This window comes from Dipodomys merriami, unplaced genomic scaffold (genome assembly GCF_024711535.1).
Source record: "Dipodomys merriami isolate MVZ:Mamm:240054 unplaced genomic scaffold, mDipMer1.0.p SCAF_32, whole genome shotgun sequence".
NCBI lineage: Eukaryota > Metazoa > Chordata > Mammalia > Rodentia > Heteromyidae > Dipodomys > Dipodomys merriami.
In genome coordinates, this window is record NW_027204715.1 from 1,081,243 (window position 1) to 1,103,634 (window position 22,392).

The following is a 22,392-nucleotide window of genomic DNA, read 5'->3' on the forward strand; positions in this document are numbered from 1 at the left end:
ACAATGAGTAATAGGAAGGTGAAATGCGTCCTGGGGGAGCGGAAGCCAGAGGTGGGATGGGGAGTGTGTCAAGTGCACACGTGGCGGGGAGGGGGAGGAGGAGCGGCAGGGGGAGGAGAAGCCTGCACGCGTGGACACAGAACAGAACACCTGGCTGGAACGGGGAGGGAGAGGGGGAGGGAGAGGAGGAGCGGCAGGGAGAGGGGGAGCGGCAGGGGGAGGGGGAGCCTGCATGCGTGGACACAGACCGCCTGGCTGGGACAAGGAGGGAGAGGGGGAGCGGCAGGGGGAGGGGGAGCCTGCATGCGTGGACACAGAACGCCTGGCTGGGACAAGGAGGGAGAGGGGGAGCGGCAGGGGGAGGGGGAGCGGCAGGGGGAGGGGAGTCTGTCAAAGCGTTCTGCACACAAGCATGGACACAACACGACCCCCCCTGCACAACTAACTGATGGCTAACAAGAAAAACACTACAAAAACTGCAATCGATCCAGATCAACTAACTTGCTCCCTAGGCAGCCTTTTTAGTCAGGTGGCAGTTTAGACATCCAAACCTGTATCTTCTCCTTCCTTCCACCCTTTGACACGTGGTACCCTCACCCCTGCAGCTCAGCACTCCAACCGTGAGTGACACAGACGAGAGCCATGGACTGAGCAGCCTCCAAAGGAACCGTGCCTCCTGGCCGACAGCCTCGTGCCGAACTGCTGCTCAGCGAAGCCATGCCCAGCCTCGCCGCGCGGCCGTCCCCGGGGACGGGGACGCTGGGGAGGACCCAGGGCCCCCGGGAAGCCGCCTCGGGAGACCTTTGCTATTTGGAGGATAAACAATCACTGCGGTAGGATAATCTGGGGACCAAGCCCTGACGCTCTAATTCTAGGGCTGAGGGTCACACACAGGCATGCACATTGCTCCTGAACATCCTCACATTTTCTGTAGAGCTGTTATTTTCATATAAAATGGCAACACAGACAGATACCAACTGATGGGCGAGGAAGAAGAGAACGTGGAGGAAATGAAGGGGTTGCATGCAGGCCGTGGGGGTGGGAGGCAGGCTGGGGTTGGACAGGAGACATGGGGACAGCATTAGAGAATGGGCCAGGCTAGCATCTCTGCACACACCTTACCACACAGCCCTCCGTGGCCTACAGAAAGAACTCTGCGCATGATGCTCAGGACAGGACCAGCAGGAGGTGGGCATGGGTCTCGGACAGACAGGTAAGGAGGGGAAGGGCAGGCCCCATGGGTCCCCAGAGCCTCCCAGCTGCCGCCCCGCTGACTTACTTCCTCCACAAGGCCGGGGGCTGCTCGGGCTCCTTGTCGGGAGGCCCCAGCGAGGCCACCAGTGCCAGCGGCCAGGCCAGCAGCATCATGAAGGCAGCAAACAGGAGGCGGATGGGGAAGAGGGTGAGCGACATGACGGCCACCTGTGAAGACAGGAGCGTGTCATTGGAGGAGCTGCTGCTGGGGGCGGGCCAAACCTGCCCGGACCCGGCCGCCTCGGGCCTGCTCGCCGCCAGTGCCTGCCACCCCCTGCCTCCTGGCATAGCGGGAGGTGCCAGGCTGGGGACAGCACCGAGGCGCTTCCTCCGTATGGGCAGTGGGCGCTCCGACCACGGCCGGCAGCCTGGCACCGAGACTGGAGCCCAGGCCCTCATGCCTGGCCTCTGCTTCCCTGCAGTGCCGCTCGTGTGGACACGAGGCTGTCATGTGAGAGGCAGCAAGGAAGCAGGAAGGGAGCTTACAGGACTGGACCTGGGCCAGAGAGGCAGGAGAGTCAGCGTGGCTTTCTGGTCCAGGCAGGCCCAGTGGTGACAGCGGGGCCTGGGAGTGCTGCGGTCTCAGGTCAGAAAGCCCCGGCGGAGGGGGCTGGCCCTGCGCACCGAGGGGCCTTCCCGAGCACACTCCACGCCGCAGCATGCACGCACTGATCCACACACTCCACACGAGGCCTTGCACACCGAAGCAACCACCTACGGTGGCTCTGACGTCCTTCCCAGAGCGGCCATGAGGTCTGCCACCACCAGTGTGCACCCTTACAGGTGAGAACACACCTGTGTGCCTCACTTAGCTGTGTTTTCTCTGGATTTCCGGCAAGTGCAGCTGGAATTCACCAAACGCCTCTCTTGCCTGCCTGCTCTCACTTAATCTGCTAATGCAATGGGGCACCTCGGCCTTGGCCACTAACCTTTGCTCAAGAGCTCACACAGCCCCGGAGCTGCCTGGAAAGGCTGGCGCTGGGCATGGCCGGGCCTGCTGTCCCCTCCTCCGGCGGCCCCTGTGCGTGACACCCCCCCCCACGGGTGGGTCTGTGGCCGCTGGACTCACCTCTCTAGAGGTAGTTACAGACCACATTTGATCCTGGGTTCACTTGGACGTTTACTCCATGAGACCACCCCCCACCCCATGTTCAGAAACACGACAGTCTTTGTTTTCCCCTGCTCTAAGCAATGATGCAAAAGTCCCAGAAACAAACAATGCCCAGGTTTTAAACTGTGCCTCTCTCAAGTATGGAAGTTTTATGTCACGGGCTCTGTCCTGACAGCGATGTGTGAGCCCCAAAGACACCTAGATCCTCAGCTCACAGAGGGCTCGCACACACCTGGGGCACACGCCGTGTGGGGACAGGGCTCAGCTCACACACACCTGGGCACACGCCGTGTGGGGACAGGGCTCAGCTCACGCACACCGGGGGACACAGCGTGTGGGGACAGGGCTCAGCTCACAGGGCTTGCACATGCCCGGGGGACAGAGCCCCACTGTCCTAGTGAGCTGGACTGGCTGTGTCTGGACGCCGAGGGCAGCCTGCTCCGCACTGGCTACGAGGCTGTCTTGGGAGGGTGGGCACAGCGTGAGCACCACTGTCAGGACCTGCAAGAGCACGGTGTGCCTATGGCTACCCCGCCTCCACCATGGCTGGCACCGATTTGCACACTGGTTTTCCTTGCCTTGGGGGTGCGGGGCGGTGCTGGAAACCCTTTGCAGGCGGGGCCGACTGGAAGGCCTGCAGCCGCTCTGCCCCACAGGCTCAGGCCCGCCCGTCACGGCCGGCCACCGGTCTCTGCGTCCTGCTGCCCTGGAGGTTGCTAAATCCCCTGCCGAAGGTCGACTGTGACAAACCACCTCATTAGACACAGAGCCTGTTAAGACGCCAGAGATGATCTGGATGAGATCTGGAGGTGGACTTCCTGCCCCAATCAGGCAGTCTTTCTTGGGGTGGGTCTGAGCAGTGGCCCACAAGGCCCCCGTGCGGCAGCTGCTGCCCCACAGCCCCATTCCCATCCAGGGGACCGCGGCTCTTCACTGAGGCCGAGTCCAGGCCAGGGGTGGAGAGTGAGGAAATACCCACACACCCGGTGCAGCGGAAAACCAACAGGAAGTGACAGAACTTGAGTCCTTCCTGGAAACAGCAAAGTGACCAGACCAGCTCTTCCTGAAAACAGGGAAGTAGCCTGTAAGCAGGAAGTGGCAGGACTGCCTGGAAACAGGAAGTGACCTGAAAATAAGCAGTGCCAGGGCTCCAGCTCTTCCTGAAAACATACGAGAGCCCAGAGGCCAGGCCCAAGTCTGCATCTGGGCATCAACAGGCCGGAGCATCGGACCCAGCTCACGCCTACAAACAGGTGCGCACAACAGTGTACATACACGGTCACCCTCACTGTCTGTGGTTCCTGGAGGGTCGGGAAACCCACTGCCGAGCGCGAAGCTTGGCCTGGCACTGGACTCCGGCCAGCACCCTGCCTGGTCAGTGGGCGGGGGTGCCTGCGGCCAGTGCTCCAGAGCAGTCAACTGGCTGGCCTCCCGGTCACGGAGACGCCATCACCACCCACCCACACGGCCGGTGCAGGGCCCTGTAGTCATCAGCAACACCAGGGCACAGACGTGCCCTCAAGGCCAGAATCCTGGAGAACGGTGTCCAGTCTCTACCCATGCTGTTGGGGAATGGGCAGGGATGCTGTCTGCTGTGAAACCACATGAAGGAGGCCGTGGCCAGCAGGCGTAAGCCACAGTCCCTTCCAGCCACACACTGGAGACCAGCCCTCAGGCAGCCCGGCCAGAGGCCAAGACCCCCATGATGTCTGCACGGATGTCTGGAACCTGCCACGAAAGCAGCCACGCCCTCCATGCCAGCAGCCTGAACTGCCCCTGCAGACATCTGTGCAGCGGCCACGAAAAGACTCAGTGCAGCAGCCACAAAAGCAGATAGTGCAACGGCCACAAAAGCAGCACCAGTGGCGACCGGCCCAAGTCAGCACCCTGGACAGCTAACAGGCCAGGGTGGTGGTCTGCAGAAAAGTTAGCAGCACTCCATGGACATGGGCAAGTGTGCAGCCACACCGTAAGACGCGTGTGTCCTCAAGGCAGAAGTAGAGCCTGGTGCTCACGCGGTGTGTCGTCTGCCTGTCACCCTGGGTTGTTATGGAGGCTACTGGGTAAGGAAGAAGCACAGCAAAAATCAAGGGCTGCCAAGCCGCGTGTGATGAGGAGGCTGGTCCTTCAGACTCCCTGCACTCACAGGGCTCCTCTCGGAGCACTCAAGAAAGATCAGGGTGCCTGGGGTCCAGGCAGAGGAGCCTAGGAACGACCAGGAGGACGGAGTGCCCAGCAGTGACCACACACAGTGGGGGATAAGCCTGCCAGGCTCCAGGAATCAGGTGTCCAACGAGCTGCCCACGGCCTGCCCGGGACCTGACCTCAGGCACACAGGCAGCACCGAGGCCAGAGCGAAGGGCACCTGCTAGGCTCCGCCAGGCCACGCTGGGCAGCCAGCCCCGCAGAGGCTCTGGCTCCAGGACGCAGGGAGGGCCGCACAGAAGAACCGCTCCAGAAGCACCTCCTGAACCCCACCGGCTGCTCTGGACCGGACAGTCCCTGCTCAGGAGCCTAGGCAGACACACCCAGTCTGGACTGGGATGGGGAACAGTGGGCTGGTCAGGAAGAGGTACGTCCACCACAAATGTCCGGGAGGTGGGGAAGACCCCGGGGGCAACGGGGCAGGCAGGCTGGCCGGCCAGCGGCTGCAGCCGACAGCTCCCAAGGAACGTGCGGCACTCGGGAAGGTGAACAGGTCTCCACAGATGCCCGTGGCCCAGGTAACCTGGCTCAAGTCCTCTGCCTCCCCATGCCTCCCAAGGCTCATGGGCCCCAGTACCACGCCCATCTGGGGCCTTGAGGGTTCCTGGTCCCCAAGAAACCCCTGGCCACACCTCTTCCCATACCCAGGTAGCCTTGAAAAGCGCGGCCCTCAGGTCGGGTCTTCAGAGAACCAAGGCCTCCCTCTCCGCCCGCCCCCCCCCCCAGCTCTCTTGGAAGACAGCTGGCCAGCTGGCAGTCCTTCGGCTGCTCAAAGGCCTACTGCACAGCCAAGTCGGGGCTCCCGGGCTCCCAAACACATCAACCCTGGGTCCCAACCATGGGCTTCTCCTCTCCGGGACAGTGACCCGAATGCCAGCCCTGTGGGGCCGTGTCATGGGCCAGGGGCTCCCAACAGTTTCCCAGTGCAGACGCCAAAGGCAAGGTGGGAACTCGGGACCAGCTGGGGCACAGAGGCCCTGCTGGAGAGGCCAGCCTCAGTCCTGAAGGAAGAGGAGGGCGGCCAGCCCCGCTGGAGAGGCCAGCCTCAGTCCTGGAGGAGGACGGGTGGAGGCCTGCTGGAGAGGCCAGCCTCAGTCCTGAAGGAGGACGGGTGGAGGCCTACTGGAGAGGCCAGCCTCAGTTCTGAAGGATGGGTGGAGGCCCCGCTGGAGAGGCCAGCCTCAGTTCTGAAGGAGGACGGGTGGAGGCCTGCTGGAGAGGCCAGCCTCAGTTCTGGAGGAGGACGGGTGGAGGCCCTGCTGGAGAGGCCAGCCTCAGTTCTGAAGGATGGGTGGAGGCCTGCTGGAGAGGCCAGCCTCAGTTCTGAAGGAGGAGGATGGGTGGAGGCCCCGCTGGAGAGGCCAGCCTCAGTTCTGAAGGAGGAGGACGGGTGGAGGCCTGCTGGAGAGGCCAGCCTCAGTTCTGGAGGAGGACGGGTGGAGGCCCTGCTGGAGAGGCCAGCCTCAGTCCTGAAGGAGGAGGACGGGTGGAGGCTCTGCTGGAGAGGCCAGCCTCAGTTCTGAAGGAGGAGGACGGGTAGAGGCCTGCTGGAGAGGCCAGCCTCAGTCCTGAAGGAGGAGGACGGGTAGAGGCCTGCTGGAGAGGCCAGCCTCAGTCCTGAAGGACAGATGGAGGCCCTGCTGGAGAGGCCAGCCTCAGTTCTGAAGGATGGGTGGAGGCCTGCTGGAGAGGCCAGCCTCAGTTCTGAAGGAGGAGGACGGGTAGAGGGCCGGCAACTTCTGCTGGCATCTTGTGCTCTGCGCCACCCCAGGGGCCTGACCTGCTCGCCACAGATCCCCAGCCTCTGAGGCCGGGGCGGTGGGGCTTCCCCGGGAGGACTGGAAACTGACACCCCAGGGCACCCAGAGGCAGGAGAGCGGGGCCAGAGTCCCACATGCCCCACTACCGATAACTATAAAGTGAGCTATTTTTGAGAATCCCGATTTAGCGCACACACGATGCCCTCAGGAACTAATGACTGATGTCTCACAGACACGGCAGGGCTGGTAGAAGCAGCGTGTGTCCACCTGGGCCACAACCCCACTGGCAAGACAGAAAGACACTAGTCTTAGTTGACTTTTTCCTTGTGAAGCAAGCAGCTTCAAAGCACAGCCATTCTCACCGGTGTCCTTGGCTGGGGCTGAGGCTCATTCTTTAAAAAGCTGCCAGCCGAGGGCTTCGAACCTTTTGGCTGCCCACGGTCCAGCAGCTCCAAACGCCACGTCGGCCCAGCCTGGGGCTGTCCCCATGCGGCTGGACTGGACAGGAGTGCTGGGGCCCCACCGCGGGCAGCTCCTAGTCAGAGCAAATGGCTGCTCTCAGGGTTAGCGTGCTGGTGACCACGCCAGGGGCAAAGGGTCTGCTGGCCTGGTTATACGCAGCTGCTCCAAAACTGATCCCCCACTTGATGATGGAGGTGGGCCACCTCCTGGTGCCCCACCTGCCCTGGGCCAACGGCAGGGCGGGGTCCCCTCTGACCAGGCTCTATCAGGCACTAGTTTGTATTTGTAGCTTTCGTGTGTGACTTTCCTATTGACATAAATCCCTTGCCCAAACTTCCCCGGCGTGGGCTATTTTCTCACCAACAGGTGAACGTCGAGTCTCTGGGGCTGCGCATCTCCCCTGGGGAGCCCTGGAGCCGTGAACCCCACGAGGTAGGACGGTGCCGGCCACAACCAGAGCACATCCCCAGAGCCCGCGCTTATGCTATCTATAAGCTCTCCCACTCACATCTAAAATTAAATATAGCTTTCCTAACGTGAAACTATTTTTTCTTCCAGATCTCCAGCCAGATCTCCGACTTCGCCCCTGCGCCGGCAGCGTCCGGCCGATCCAGAGACGGTCCCTGCAGGGTGCCAAGCTGGCAGGTCTGCTGTGGAAGCCCTGCGGCTCGCCAGGCCGAGGCTGGGCCTGCTACAGAGCAGCAATGAAGTCCTCTGGGCGAAGCTACTCTGGTCTAAAGCAACCCCACACCCCAGACCTGTAGCCGGGGACCCCCATGGTGAACACTGTTCAACCCCAGGCAAATGACTTCTCTCCACCCACCCTTCCAGGCAGACACACGCTCTTCCCGCGCATCCAGCAATGATTGCTGGACAGTGACCGTGCCCCACCTCCACCCCGGCTAGGCTCTGCCTGGCACCTCAAGGCTGAAGCAGGGCCCACTGGGCAGCAAGCATCCTTAAGGTGATGCCGGAAGAGCCCGGGCCCTGCGTGGATCCCTGGGGACACCAGGAAGGGGGGGGGTCTGGGGGAGGGACGAGGGACTTAAGGTGGTGAAAGGCCGCCTCCTGTCGTGGAAACTAGAACACACTATCCTGCACCCCCCCCCGCCCAAGCCATCCCCCCCGGCTTCTGATGGACCGGGCTGAACTAGAACACACTATCCGGCACCCCCTCCCTCCCCCCCCACCAAGCCAGCCCTCCCCCCCGGCTTCTGATGGACCAGGCTGAACTAGAACACACTATCCGGCACCCCCTCCCTCCCCCCCCGCCAAGCCAGCCCTCCCCCCCGGCTTCTGATGGACCAGGCTGAACTAGAACACACTATCCAGCACCCCCCACCCCCACCAAGCCATCCCCCCGGCTTCTGATGGACCGGGCTGAACTAGAACACACTATCCAGCACCCCCCCCCCCCGCCAAGCCATCCCCCGGCTTCTGATGGACCGGGCTGAACTAGAACACACTATCCGGCATCCCCTCCCTCCTCCCCCCCCAAGCCATCCCCCCGGCTTCTGATGGACCGGGCTGAACTAGAACACACTATCCAGCACCCCTCCCCGCCAAGCCATCCCCCCGGCTTCTGGTGGACCGGGCTGAAGTAGAACACCCTATCCAGCACCCCTCCCTCCTCCCTCCCCCCCCAGCCATCCCCCCGGCTTCTGGTGGACCGGGCTGAACTAGAACACACTATCCAGCACCCCCTCCCCCCCAGCCATCCCCCGGCTTCTGATGGACCGGGCTGAAGTAGAACACACTACCCAGCACCCCCCTCCTCCCCCCCCCAGCCATCCCCCGGCTTCTGATGGACCGGGCTGAAGTAGAACACACTATCCAGCACCCCCCTCCCCCCCAGCCATCCCCCGGCTTCTGATGGACCGGGCTGAAGTAGAACACACTACCCAGCACCCCTCCCTCCTCCCCCCCCAGCCATCCCCCGGCTTCTGATGGACCGGGCTGAACTAGAACACACTACCCAGCACCCCCTCCCTCCTCCCTCCCCCCCAGCCATCCCCCGGCTTCTGGTGGACCAGGCTGAACTAGAACACACTATCCTGCACCCCCCTCCCCCCTGCCAAGCCATCCCCCGGCTTCTGGTGGACCAGGCTGAAGTAGAACACACTACCCAGCACCCCTCCCTCCTCCCTCCCCCAGCCATCCCCCGGCTTCTGGTGGACCGGGCTGAACTAGAACACACTATCCAGCACCCCCTCCCCCCCAGCCATCCCCCCGGCTTCTGGTGGACCAGGCTGAACTAGAACACACTATCCAGCACCCCTCCCTCCTCCCTCCCCCCCAGCCATCCCCCGGCTTCTGGTGGACCGGGCTGAAGTAGAACACACTATCCAGCACCCCTCCCTCCTCCCTCCTCCCCCCCAGCCATCCCCCGGCTTCTGACGGACCGGGCTGAAGTAGAACACACTATCCAGCACCCCCCTCCCCCCCAGCCATCCCCCGGCTTCTGACGGACCGGGCTGAACTAGAACACACTATCCGGCACCCCTCCCTCCTCCCCCCCAGCCACCCCCCGGCTTCTGGTGGACCAGGCTGAACTAGAACACACTATCCAGCACCCCTCCCTCCTCCCTCCCCCAGCCATCCCCCCGGCTTCTGATGGACCGGGCTGAAGTAGAACACACTATCCAGCACCCCCCTCCTCCCTCCCCCCCAGCCATCCCCCGGCTTCTGGTGGACCGGGCTGAACTAGAACACACTATCCAGCACCCCCTCCCTCCCCCCCCCCAGCCATCCCCCGGCTTCTGACGGACCGGGCTGAAGTAGAACACACTACCCAGCACCCCCCTCCCTCCCAGCCATCCCCCGGCTTCTGACGGACCGGGCTGAAGTAGAACACACTATCCAGCACCCCCTCCCTCCCTCCCCCCCAGCCATCCCCCGGCTTCTGGTGGACCGGGCTGAACTAGAACACACTATCCAGCACCTCCCTCCCCCCCAGCCATCCCCCGGCTTCTGACGGACCGGGCTGAAGTAGAACACACTATCCAGCACCCCTCCCTCCTCCCTCCCTCCCCCCCAGCCATCCCCCGGCTTCTGGTGGACCGGGCTGAAGTAGAACACCCTATCCAGCACCCCCCTCCCCCCCAGCCATCCCCCCCAGCCACCCCCCGGCTTCTGACGCACCGGGCTGAGAAGATCCCGGTCCAGACGCTGGCTCTGGAGGACGCCACCCAGCAAGCAGCCCTCACCCCCGCTCACTGCCAGGCGCCCACACTTGGTGCTGGGCGCTGGGGGGTTATGGGTGGAGATGGCACCTACACTGGACAAATCTCGTAACGGATGGGGTGCTGACTCGGCCCTCTGGCGCGCCCTGTGTGGCCGTGAGGGCTGGGTAGGTGCCTCCTGCCGCCCCGCCACTGCCCACCATGTCACCAGACGGAACCTCACAACCGCAAGGGGCTCGGCCACCAGCAAGGAGGCTCCGGTGCGCGGGGGCCAGGGAGCTCTGCAGAGCTGGGGACATCAGCAGCAGCGCCTCAGCCTGGGCCCTGCATCGGCCGACTGCCCCGGGGGCTCGTGAAGCCCACCGGCAGCGGCAACCCTTACGCTGGAGTCAGAAATTACCACGGGGGCAGGTGAGGGGGGCTGGGAAGGTGGCTCAGTGGTAGAGCGCTTGCCTTGCACGCCTGAGGCCCTGGGTTCGATTCCTCAGCACCACATAAACAGACAAAGCTGGAAGTGGCGCTGTGGCTCAAGTGGTAGAGTGCTCACCTTGAGCTGAAGAGGGACAGCGCCCAGGCCCAGAGTTAAAAAAAAAAAAAAAAAAAAAAAGAAAGTAAGAAATTGCCACAGGGACGGCGTCCCCTCTGCCAGGTGGGCAAAGGTGGCAGGGACCTCCAGAGCCTCGTAAAGAGGGCTGGCCGGGCCTGGAGGGCAAGGTGGGCCAGCTGCTACCCACAGGGCGTGGGGCACAAGCAGGAGCCCTACCACTCCCCACAGCAGAGCAGGCCTGACCTTCCCCTTACCAACCCAGCTTCCTGAGGCAGAAGCAGGAAGACTAGTTCAAGGATAGCCCAGACCAAAACCGGCAAGACCCTGTCTCAAGAAGCCAGCCAGGACACGAGGACTGTGGTCCAAGGCTGGCCTCAGGCAGGAACGCGAGGCCCTCTGGGAAGAACAACGTAAAGAGGGTGGGGACAAGGCTCCAGTGGCGAAGCACTGCTGCCTGCAAGGCCCACTGTGGGCCTTTAGCCCGTGTCCTGTAAACACAGGGCGCCACCCCCGGCCTGCGGCTGCCCTGTCCAGCCTCGCCCCAACCAGTCTGTAAGGACGTGAACAAGTGGACAGCAGAACGCTGGTGGCCAGGGTCTTGCACACTGCGGTGAGGACACAGACTGGGAAAGCGTGCACAGATGCTCACGCCCATGCCCAGCCCCGGCTCGGGGCCCTGGCAGGCACATGCCAGGAACTGCCACCCCTGGTTCTGGCCCCCCGCGTCGCAGCCGGCTGTATATAATCTCTCCTGGTTCCAGGACTCCTGCCTGAGGACCAGAGCTCAAACGCGAAGTCCAAAAACACACCACGCTACAGCCAGGGCGAGGGCACAACCGCCACACTATGTGCCGCGTGACAATTCATGAGACACGGGACAGGGAGAGAAGAAACCCTGGAGAGCGCAAGTTTGGGACCTGCTCAGATCCCCAAGAAGAAATCAGCCCGAATCCCTGTCCAGGGCAGCGGGGTCAGGTCGGCGGCTGACCCGACCCCCCACCTGGGGCGCCCGGCCCAGGGGCCAGCCTCGCGGCATCACACTCTTGGAAAGGGAGCCTTCGATGCACCCACTCCGTGTGCAGCAGACCAGCCTGGCACACAGCCAGGTGCAGAAGCCACGAGCCACGGGGCTGGCAGCAACGGCCGGTCCCAGGGTCCCAGCATTACAGAGACCCCGCGTTGCCTGTGCAGTCCAGTCCGAGGGGACAAGATGGGCACTCTTAAAGGCTCTGTCCTCTCACCAGGGCCAACATTCCACGAGTGCCACCCTGGCACTGATCACCGCACTGCAGGGGCTCTCCCTGAGGACAGGGCTCATGCAAACACCAGCTCCTCCAGGACACTCCCGGGCTCCCAGCTCTGTCCAGGACATGTCCAGGGGTCAGCGTGGCTTCCGCTCCTGAAGGGCAAAGAGATGCACCATGGCCAGCCTCGGAGAGGGCTTCCAGAGTCCTGCCCTGAAGCAGCACTGTGCCCTTCTCCACTGGTCCAGGCGGCCCCAGGAGGGGCTGCAGGATGAACGCCCGCTGGGCAGGGATCTGCCCCCACGGAGTGCCTGCTGGCTGGGGAGGTTGGGACCAGATGGATGGCTATGGTGGCACCTCCAGGACCTGGTCTGTGCAGAGAGAATCCTGAAATCTGAGCCATGTGGCATTTCCCTGCTTTCCCAGGCCAGGATTAGAAATGCTGCTTAAGACAGATCCACTCAATTCCATGGCCAGGACAGCTTAAAGTATTTAAAACTAATTTTTTTAATGCCTGTGTGTCAAATACCCGCGTCTCAACTGCTAGACCGCTATATGATGACTTTTTCAAGTGCAGGGCCCTGTGCTTGCTAGGCTGGAGCTTGAGCCACATTTCCAACACTGCTATTTGTTGATAATTTCAGAGATGAAGTCTAGTGAGCTCTTCTACCTGGGCTGACCTTGAATCTCCAGATCTCAGCCTCCTGAGTAGCTAGCTTTACAGCCACTGGTGCCCAGCCAACTTACGACTTCTAAGAGTAAAATGCAAACCCAGAGAAAGCACTGTCCCAGGGCCCTGCCCCGACCTCTGAAATACACCTGAGGCTGAGCCTCGGCCAGCACCTCTCCCGTGGCCCAGGCTGCCACCAGATGCTCAAGAAGCGGAGGTGGTATGGAGAACGAGCATCAGAACAGCACACATAGGGTCACCCTGGCCCATGTGGGGTCATCCTGGCCCATGTGGGATCACCCAGGCCCACGTGGGATCACCCAGGCCCACGCGGGGTCACCCAGGCCCACGCGGGGTCACCCAGGCCCACGCGGGGTCACCCAGGCCCACGCGGGGTCACCCTGGCCCACGCGGGGTCACCCAGGCCCACGCGGGGTCACCCAGGCCCACGCGGGGTCACCCAGGCCCACGCGGGGTCACCCAGGCCCACGTGGGGTCACCCAGACCCACGCGGGGTCACCCAGGCCCACGCGGGGTCACCCGGGCCCACGTGGGGTCACCCGGGCCCACGTGGGGTCACCCGGGCCCACGTGGGGTCACCCGGGCCCACGTGGGATCACTCAGGCCCACGTGGGGTCACCCAGGCCCACGTGGGATCACTCAGGCCCACGTGGGGTCACCCAGGCCCACGTGGGGTCACCCAGGCCCCATGAGTGACACCCCAAGACATGGAGACGATGCTGGAATGAGCTGGCTAGCTTTAGTGTGGCAGAGTAAGCAGCAGGGATATGGACTCGGGGTGTCCTAGCAGAACCCCACCACTGACACACACCGTGGGTGCGTCGAGTGCCACAGCTGCACCATAGGTTTGGGGGCACGAATGGAGATGGCAGAGCTCCAGTCCTCAGGATGCTGCGTGCTGCACCCGCACGGAAGGGCGTGCAGTGATGGCGGTCCCACCGTCACCCTGGCCTGGCACCACGGTCAAGGGCGCAGCGGGCGGTGGGAGGCCGCCGCTGGGTCACCGGGTCAGGCAGGCAGGGCAGCAGCCTTGAGAAGCACAATTGGAGGAGGTCTGGCTCAGACACTGCAGCCAGCCAGCGAGGCCCAGGCCGCGTTCGGAGACGCGGACCGACAGGGCAGGCCTTCCGCGGGCTCAGGAGTCTGTACAACACACTGGGTGGAGGTGCAGGGCACAACAGGCAGTCCCAACACCAGCTCCAGTTTTTAGGCCTGAAGTGTCTGATCTTTTTTTTGCGGTTGGTTGTGGGGCCTGAACTCTGGGCCTGGGCGCTGTCCCTCAGCTCTTCAGCTCAAGGTGAGCGCTCTACCACTTGAGCCACAGCGCCACTTCCGTTTTCCCAGTGGTTTATTGGAGATAAGAGTCTCACAGACTTTCCTGCCTGGGCTGGCTTTGAACCAGGATCCTGAGATCTCAGCCTCCTGAGTAGCTAGGATGACAGGCATGAGCCACTGGTGCCCAGTCAAAGTTTCTGATCTTTAAAAATAAGAAAGGTCATTGAACTGCCAAGAAACCACAGCCCACCCACAGGCAGAAGCTATCTGGGTGGAAGCAGGTGGGTAGTGATAACACTCCTGAAGCCCAGTCCATGCAGGGCTGATGCTGTGTGTCCTGTGTGGGTCCTGAACCCCCGTATGCAGGCCAACAAGGCTACAGTGGCCAGCTATGTGCAGCACACAGTTAGAGAGGCCAGTGGCACAGGTGTGAAAACATGGACACAGACGTATGGAGCTTGTGGGTCACCTGGGGCGACCAGCCTCCACTCAAAGCACAGCCCCTCCCGACGGAAGTCACACAGGCCAAGAGACAGACCACTGCCCTTGTGGGAAGGGCCAAGGGCAGGGCCATCAGACTGGCTACGTACCTGACAGAGAGAAAAGACAGTGTGGTTTGACACACAGGGCTTGACTGGGAAGGGCTGTAAAAATCATTGCTGAGAATGGAATAAAGGACAAGACAGCAGGCGACGACTCTTACCCAGGGCAAGGCCTGAGAAAACCTAGCATGCACCTGTGGAGTTCAGGGCCTGGGTCCTGGTCCCGGGGTGGAGCCCAGGGCCCCACAGAAGCACAGAAGATGGTGGATTCTGAGACAGCCAGCCAGCTGGAGGCCAGCCCCAGGCAATGGCGGGAATCATACCTGAGTCCCATTTATCTGCCGTCAGGAGCCTGAGCCAGATCCGGGAGGGACCCGGCCTCCCCAATGTTGGCTCCTGTCAGCATTCTGGAAGATGCCCCCTCGCTGGCCTGTGCTGGAGAGTGAGCTCAGTGCATACATGGGGCAAAAGCCCACGCCAAGCACCAGACGGGGCTCAGGGTTCACAGTACTGAGACGGCTCCCAAATTTGCTTTAGAACCAGCACAAAACCAGAACCAACAACGCTAAAGCAAGCTGCTCTTGCTCACGCTACATCAGCACAAGCACATCTGAACAGGCACGGGGACATACACCTACAACCACAGCTAGCCCAATGCCAGCTGGGAGCGAGAGATGGTGCGGGACCAGCCCAGGACAAGGGTATTGAGAGCCTCAGCTCAACAGAGAAGCTGGGTCAGAGGGACGAGCCCGCGGGAGCACAGGAAGGCCAGCCCCGAGCAAAAACCTGAGACGATGCAAGAACAGTGAAATCAAAACAGGGCTTGAAGGCGTGGCTCACCGGGTAGAGCGCCTCAGCCGAAACCCTAGGGCCAGGAAAGCACGAAGCTGTAGACCGGCTTGCCGGGCCCAGTGCTGCCAACACACTGCTAGGAGACGGTGGTGCCATCCCACCCCCTCCCCGGCTTTGCCATCAACCGTCAGGTAAAACCCCTGAAATCCTCAGCAGAGGGCTGAATGGTCTCTCCCAGCCTCAACTTCCCCTTTTGTCCAGCTAGCCATACTGAGCTGCACAGGGACCTTCCCACTCTGGGAAGTTTGAAAGGTTCCAGAAGAGGTGGAGAAGACCAGTCTCCAAGGCTGGCAGCTGGTCACACTGAGCCACCGCTGCCCAGGACTCAGGGACAGCACAGTGCCTGCCTGGCACTGGGGCCCCTGTCTCCCCCCGGCCCCCCGCCCGGGCATGGGTACAGAGGCTGGGACACTACAGAAATGGCCCTGGAGCCAACAGAGGTCAGCCCTGGACCCAGGCTGCCAGGGGGTGTGTGCACCGAGCACCGGGTCCTCCTGCCCCTCTTCCTCTTCCAGGTCTTCCACCAGAGCCCAGTTCCCCAGCCCCCCTGGCCGGCGGCCCACGGCCCCTCCAGAACTCGAGCTCCGGGCGGGGCTGGGTCCTGCTTCTCCCACCACTCCCACAGCACACAGGGGCCAGGGCTGAGCCAACAGCTGCTCCACCTCACGCACAGCCGCACGGGCGTCGGGAGGCTGCCGCCATGAGCGTGCAAGCCGAGGCCCTGTGCAGGAGTGACTGAGAGACACGGGGCTCCAGAATGGCCAGGCTGGACTGGACTGGGTGGCAGGGGCTAGCTCCCGCTTGAACAAAGTCACGCAGGGCTCGGTGGGGGAGGGGCGGGCCCGAGGGAGACTCCTCTGAGCCCCAAACTCTGATGGAAGACGGGCCTCCCGGGAGGAAGTGCGCCAGTGCGGGTGAGATTTCAGAGCTGGGAAACCCCGTCAGAGGGAGGGAAGTTCTCCACTGCTCCCCAAGGGCCCGGGACAGCCAGAGCGTGACCCCGAGCAACACAAGATGTGACAAGAACTTCAGCCGGAAGCCCCAAGTCCCGGCTACACACTGCCCTGGTACTGAGCTCCACCACAGACCAGTACCACACTGCCCTGGCACTGAGCTCCACCACAGACCAGCACCTCACTGCCCTGGTACTGAGCTCTACCACAGACCAGCACCTCACTGCCCTGGTACTGAGCTCTACCACAGACCAGCACCACACTGCCCTGGCACTGAGCTCCACCACAGACCAGCACCTCACTGCTCTGGTACTGAGCTCTACCACAGACCAGCACCTCACTGCCCTGGTACTGAGCTCCACCAGAGACCAGCACCACACTGCCCTGGTACTGAGCTCCACCAGAGACCAGCACCACACTGCCCTGGTACTGAGCTCCACCACAGACCAGCACACAGTGCCCTGGTACTGAGCTCTACCACAGACCAGCACCTCACTGCCCTGGTACTGAGCTCCACCACAGACCAGCACCACACTGCCCTGGTACTGAGCTCCACCACAGACCAGCACCTCACTGCCCTGCCACTGAGCTCTACCACAGACCAGCATCACACTGCCCTGGTACTGAGCTCCACCACAGACCAGCACCTCACTGCCCTGGTACTGAGCTTCATCATGGCCCAGCACCACACTGCCCTGGTACTGAGCTCCACCACAGACCAGCACCTCACTGCCCTGGTACTGAGCTCCACCACAGACCAGCACCTCACTGCCCTGGTACTGAGCTCCACCGCAGCCCAGGTTTTGCAGCCCACAATGGCTTCTTCTTTTCATATCTCACTGTGTCCCCTGTTGTCCACAGAGATGCTTAAGCTCCTCACTAAAGCTGTAGTGAATGACAGATGGGCTGCTGGGGCCAAGGTGGCCTGCATGGCCTTAATCCAAACAGAGCAGGAGCCCCTCCCGGGCAGGGGACACGTGCTCAGCTGGTGTGGACCCGGGGGAGCCTGGGCAGCTGAGTTTCTGAGCAGCCTTCAGCTTCAGTCTTCACAAATCCCTCTCCTCTTTTCTTTGGGCTTTTTGTGAAAGGCAGACGGTTCACCCTGGAGAAGCTTCAGGAACAGGAGGGACCCCGCACAGCAATGCCCGGTTTGCCAGGGAGCACTTGGGGTACTTACAAGCACCCGCCCCCGGCCCCCCCCCCCCAGGCTGTAGAGATAGCTAAGCAGGGACAACTTTGACACAAACACAGGGCCCGGAGACAGAGGGGCCTGCGATCACAGCACAGTAGAACACCTCCGCCTTCTAGAAGCCCAGTGTCCGGCCTACCTATTCAATCACCATGTGCTGCCCGCTCCCAAAGCAGGATGCTGAGCAGGAGGGTTTCCGAAGAGCAGCCCTAGCAGCGCGGCGGGCCACGGGCTGGAGCGGGCTCCCCGCCTGCCAGGCCCAGGAGCGGGGCCATGGGGGCCACGGCGTCCGGGGTGGGTGCTGCTGACTCAGCCCCGCCCACACTCCCTCCAGAGGGGTCTCGTCCTGCTGGGGGGGGGGCACGCGCACAGCACCGGAGCAGGCCGACGCGGCCCGGTGTCCATGGTGGCACAGGGGGGCCGGCGGGGAGGGCGGAGGGACCCCTGGGATGGGATGGAGGCAGGGCCGCTTGGTGGGACGCAGGGGCGTCTGTCTTCCTGGAGGTGATGCTAACCCCACGGGAGCCGAGCCGGAGGAGGGTGGGAGCCGGCGGGGGGCGGGAGGGGGCGGGGGGGCTCGGAGGGCGCGGGGCGGGGGGGGGGCTCGGAGGGCGCGGGGCGGGCGGGGGGCGGGGGTGGCGCGGCCGGGCTGGGGGCGGGGGGGGGCTCGGGGGGCGCGGGGCGGGGGGGGGGGCTCGGAGGGCGCGGCCGGGCGGGGGGCAGGGGGGGGCTCGGAGGGCGCGGGGCGGGGGGGGGGAGACGCGGCCGGGCGGGGGGCAGGGGGGGGGGCTCGGAGGGCGCGGGGCGGGGGGGGCGGGGGGGGGGCTCGGAGGGCGCGGGGCGGGGGGGGGGCTCAGAGGGCGCGGGGCGGGGGGGCGGGGGGGGGGGGCTCAGAGGGCGCGGGGCGGGGGGGGCTCGGAGGGCGCGGGCCGGGCGGGGGGGGCGGGGGGGGGGCTCGGAGGGGCGCGGCCGGGCGCGGGGCGGGGGGGGGGCTCGGAGGGCGCGGTCGGGCGGGGGGGCGGGGGGGGGTTCGGGGGGGGAGCCCTCCGCCTCGGTCTCCGGCTCCGGCTCGCCGCTTCTCCCCGGCCGGCCCGGGTCCCGTCCCAGGCGGTGGTGCCGCGCACGCGGGCTCAAGGCTAACCTAACTCCGGGCTGCGGGCGGGAGGCGGGGGGACCGCGCGGGGCTGCGGGACGGGCGGGCCAGGAACGGGGCCGGCGCCGCGCGGGGTCCCCGGCGAGAGGGGCCAAGGCCGGGAACCGGACCCCGCACCCCGCAGCCCGCGCCCCCCGGACACCGAGCCCCCCGGACCCCGCTCCCCCCGGACCCCGCTCCCCCCCGCCCCCCCCGCCCCCCCGCCCCCCCCGCCCCCCGCATCCCCCGTCCCCCGCACCCCCCGCCCCTCACGCCCTCCGGACCCCGCAACCCCCGCACCCCGCGCCCCCCGCACCCGGCGCTCCCCGCTACCCCCCGCACCTCACGCCCCCCGGACCCCGCCCCCCGCACCTCACGCCCCCCGGACCCCGCTCTCCCCGCTCCCCGCACCCCGCACCTCACGCCCCCCGGACCCCGCACCCCCGCACCTCACGCCCCCCGGACCCCGCACCCCCCGCACCCCGCGCCCGGAGCCAGTCCGCACGCGCCGACGTGGAGGTCTCCCGCCTCGCCCCGCGCCGATCCGGGCGCGCGCCCCGCGGAGCCGGCGCCCGCGCTCGCGTCCCCGGGCCGCCGGCGCGAGGAGGACCGGGCCGGGCCGGGCCGCGGGACCCACCTGGGCCTTCTGCAGGGCGCTCAGGCGCAGCTCGTGCACGAAGGGGTTCCGCCCCGGGGGCGCCAGCCGCGGCGCCGAGTCGGCCCGGGCGCCGGAGGCGGGCGCGGCCCGCAGCGCGCGGCCCCGCAGCCTCATGGCCGCCCGCCCGCCGGGGGAGCCGGGCGCCGAGCGCGGCGGAGCGGGGAGCGGAGAAGCGGAGCGCGGGGAGCGGGCCGAGGATGCGCGGCGGGCCGAGGATGCGCGGCGGGCCGAGGATGCGCGGCGGGCGGGCGGCGCAGGCGCGGGAGAGGCGCCGTGACGTGGGCGGGGGGCGGGGCCGGGGGCGGGGCCTCGGCGGCTCTGGCGTTGGCCACGCCCCCCAGCGCCCTCGTTGCGCCGGCCTGCGCTTGCGCGCCCAGAGGCGCGCGGTCCCGCCGCGGTCCCTGCCGGCCCCTCCCCGCGGGCCCCGGGCCGGTCCCCGGTCCCGCCGAGGGCCTCGGGGGCTCCCGGGTCCCCTGCCCGCCCCGCCCCGCCCTCCGGGCCCGGCCAGGTGACGGACGTGCCCCGCCGAGGACCTCGATGGGGGCCAGCGGGGCCGCGGGCTTCCCGGAGCCCGGGGGGCCCCGTCGGGGGCCGCCCTCGCTCGGTGCCAGAGCCCCGGGAGCGGCGGGGCGCCTCGCTGCGGTCGAGCTTCTGCCCCGCCGTGGCCTGGCCAGCATTCCGCCGGCCTCGCCGTGCCCGGCCTCACTCCCATCCCGCAGCGGCCAGGGCCTCCAGGGCCTGTCCACCCTGTGGCCAGCCCCCCCCGTGCCGACCCCAGCCCCCCCGTGCCGACCCCAGCCCCCCCGTGCCGACCCCAGCCCCCCATGCTGACCCCAGCCCCCCCCATGCTGACCCCAGCCCCCCCATGCTGACCCCAGCCCCCCCGTGCTGACCCCAACACCCCCGTGCCGACCCCAGCCCCCCCTTGCCGACCCCAGCTCCCAGTGCTGACCCCAGCCCCCCCCATGCCGACCCCAGCCCCCCGTGCCGACCCCAGCCCCCCCGTGCCGACCCCAACACCCCCGTGCCGACCCCAACCCCCCCGTGCCGACCCCAGCTCCCCCCCGTGCCGACCCCAGCCCCCCCGTGCCTACCCCAACACCCCCGTGACGACCCCAATCCCCCCCGTGACGACCCCAATCCCCCCGTGCCGACCCCAACCCCCCGTGCCGACCCCAGCCCCCCGTGCCGACCCCAGCCCCCCCGTGCCGACCCCAGCCCCCCGTGCCGACCCCAGCCCCCCCGTGCCGACCCCAGCCCCCCCCCGTACCGACCCCAACACCCCCGTACCGACCCCAACACCCCCGTGCCGACCCCAGCCCCCCCGTGCCGACCCCAGCCCCCCCGTGCCGACCCCAGCCCCCCGTACCGACCCCAGCCCCCCCGTACCGACACCAGCCCCCCCGTGCCGACCCCAGCCCCCCCGTGCCGACCCCAGCCCCCCGTACCGACACCAGCCCCCCCCGTGCCGACCCCAGCCCCCCGTGCCGACCCCAGCCCCCCGTGCCGACCCCAGCCTCCCCTTACCGACACCAGCCCCCCCGTGCCGACCCCAGCCCCCCGTGCCGACCCCAGCCCCCCCGTGCCGACCCCAGCCCCCCCCCCGTACCGACCCCAACACCCCCGTGCCGACCCCAGCCCCCCCGTACCGACCCCAGCCCCCCCGTGCCGACCCCAGCCCCCCGTACCGACCCCAGCCCCCCGTGCCGACCACAGCCCCCCCGTACCGACCCCAAACCCCCCGTGCCGACCCCAGCCCCCCGTGCCGACACCAGCCCCCCCCCCGTACCGACACCAGCCCCCCCCGTGCCGACCCCAACCCCCCGTGCCGACCCCAACCTCCCCCGTGCCGACCCCAGCCCCCCCCCGTGCCGACCCCAGCCTCCCCGTACGGACCCCACCCCCCCCTTACCGACCCCAACGCCCCCCCGTGCTGACCCCAACCCCCCCGTGCTGACCCCAACCTCCCCGTGCTGATCCCAACCCCCCCCGTGCTGACCCCAGCTCCCCCCGTGCTGACCCCAGCCCCCCCGTGCTGACCCCAGCCCCCCCGTGCCGACCCCAACCTCCCCCGTGCTGACCCCAACACCCCCGTGCCGACCCCAGCCCCCCGTGCCGCCCCCAGCTCCCAGTGCTGACCCCAGCCCCCCCATGCCGACCCCAACCCCCCGTGCCGACCCCAGCCCCCCCGTGCCGACCCCAGCCCCCCCATGCCGACCCCAGCCCCCCCGTGCCGACCCCAGCCCCCCCCGTGCCGACCCCAGCCCCCCCATGCTGACCCCAGCCCCCCCATGCTGACCCCAGCCCCCCCGTGCCGACCCCAACATCCCCGTGCCGACCCCAGCCCCCCCGTGCCGACCCCAGCTCCCAGTGCTGACCCCAGCCCCCCCATGCCGACCCCAACCCCCCGTGCCGACCCCAGCCCCCCCGTGCTGACCCCAGCCCCCCCAGTGCCGACCCCAGCCTCCCCCGTGCTGACCCCAACCCCCCCGTGCTGACCACAGCCCCCCCCGTGCTGACCACAGGCCCCCGTCCCGTGTGGACCCCAGCACGGTCGGCGGTGGTCCGGCGGGGTTTCTGCACACAGCCCTGGATCTGGGACCAGCCCAGGCGGGGGTGGAGTTAAATAAACCAGGGGAAGTAGTGCACACCGGTAACCCCAGAGCTCGGAAGGCTGGGGCACAATGATGGCCAGCTCTGGGCCAGCTGTGCGTTGTAGTAAGGCTCAGATTGGAAAGGATGTGCCTACAGCCAGTGCCAGCAGCTATGAACACCTTCATCAGCCACTCTGCGCGTTCAACATGGCTTTTTTGGGGGGGGCAATGTTATTATATGTGTGAACGTACCTGCCCGGCTCAGCTATGATTCTCACTCGAGTCTGACAAAGTACCTGTCCAGTGCTGTGTGGATCATACTTGTAATCTGGGATTTAAGCTTCCCATGGGGGGGGGCGCCACCACCACCAATATCAAGCAGATACATTCGAAAGCAGCTTTGGCCCCTATATCAAATGCACAGCGGGCATGGGGGCTGGGAAGGTGGCTCAGTGGGAGAGCGCTTGCCTTGCATGCATGAGGCCCTGGGTTCGATTCCTCAGCACCACATAAGCCAAAAGAAAAAAGCCGGAAGTGGCGCTGTGGCTCAAGTGGTAGAGCGCTAGCCTTGAGCTGAAGAGCTGAGGGACAGCGCCCAGGCCCAGAGTTCAGGCCCCACAACCGGACCCCCCCAAAAAAAAGCACAGTGGGTACCATAGGCCCCCAGCACAGAGGTCTCGGGGTTCAGCCACACCTCACTTGGAAGCTGACGCTGAAGACATCAATACTTAGCTCTTTTGC

General features: G+C 65.9%; 2 protein-coding genes across 2 annotated transcripts in view; one reads left to right on the forward strand and one right to left on the reverse strand.

The window, feature by feature from the left end:
- Lpcat1 (lysophosphatidylcholine acyltransferase 1) overlaps window positions 1-19,186 on the reverse strand; it is a 44,723-nt gene extending 25,537 nt beyond the window's left edge. Inside the window, exons 1-2 of the mRNA XM_070042136.1 lie at window positions 19,037-19,186; window positions 1,280-1,422 (exon numbers count right to left, since the gene is read on the reverse strand). Of these exons, the coding sequence (XP_069898237.1) occupies window positions 1,280-1,422; window positions 19,037-19,171 (278 nt within the window). The 5' untranslated portion in view covers window positions 19,172-19,186. The remainder of the gene's footprint in view (window positions 1-1,279; window positions 1,423-19,036) is intronic.
- Window positions 19,187-20,022: 836 nt separating this feature from the next.
- Window positions 20,023-20,994, forward strand: LOC138841433 (uncharacterized). Its single transcript, XM_070042088.1, has one exon. It carries the CDS (start codon window positions 20,023-20,025, stop codon window positions 20,992-20,994), a length of 972 nt encoding a protein of 323 aa, XP_069898189.1.
- Window positions 20,995-22,392: the final 1,398 nt, after the last annotated feature.

Bases quoted from the DNA above. Each gene is read 5' to 3' on its own strand.
- LOC138841433 (XM_070042088.1), top strand. From the start codon at position 20,023: ATGCCGACCCCAGCCCCCCGTGCCGACCCCAGCCCCCCCGTGCCGACC.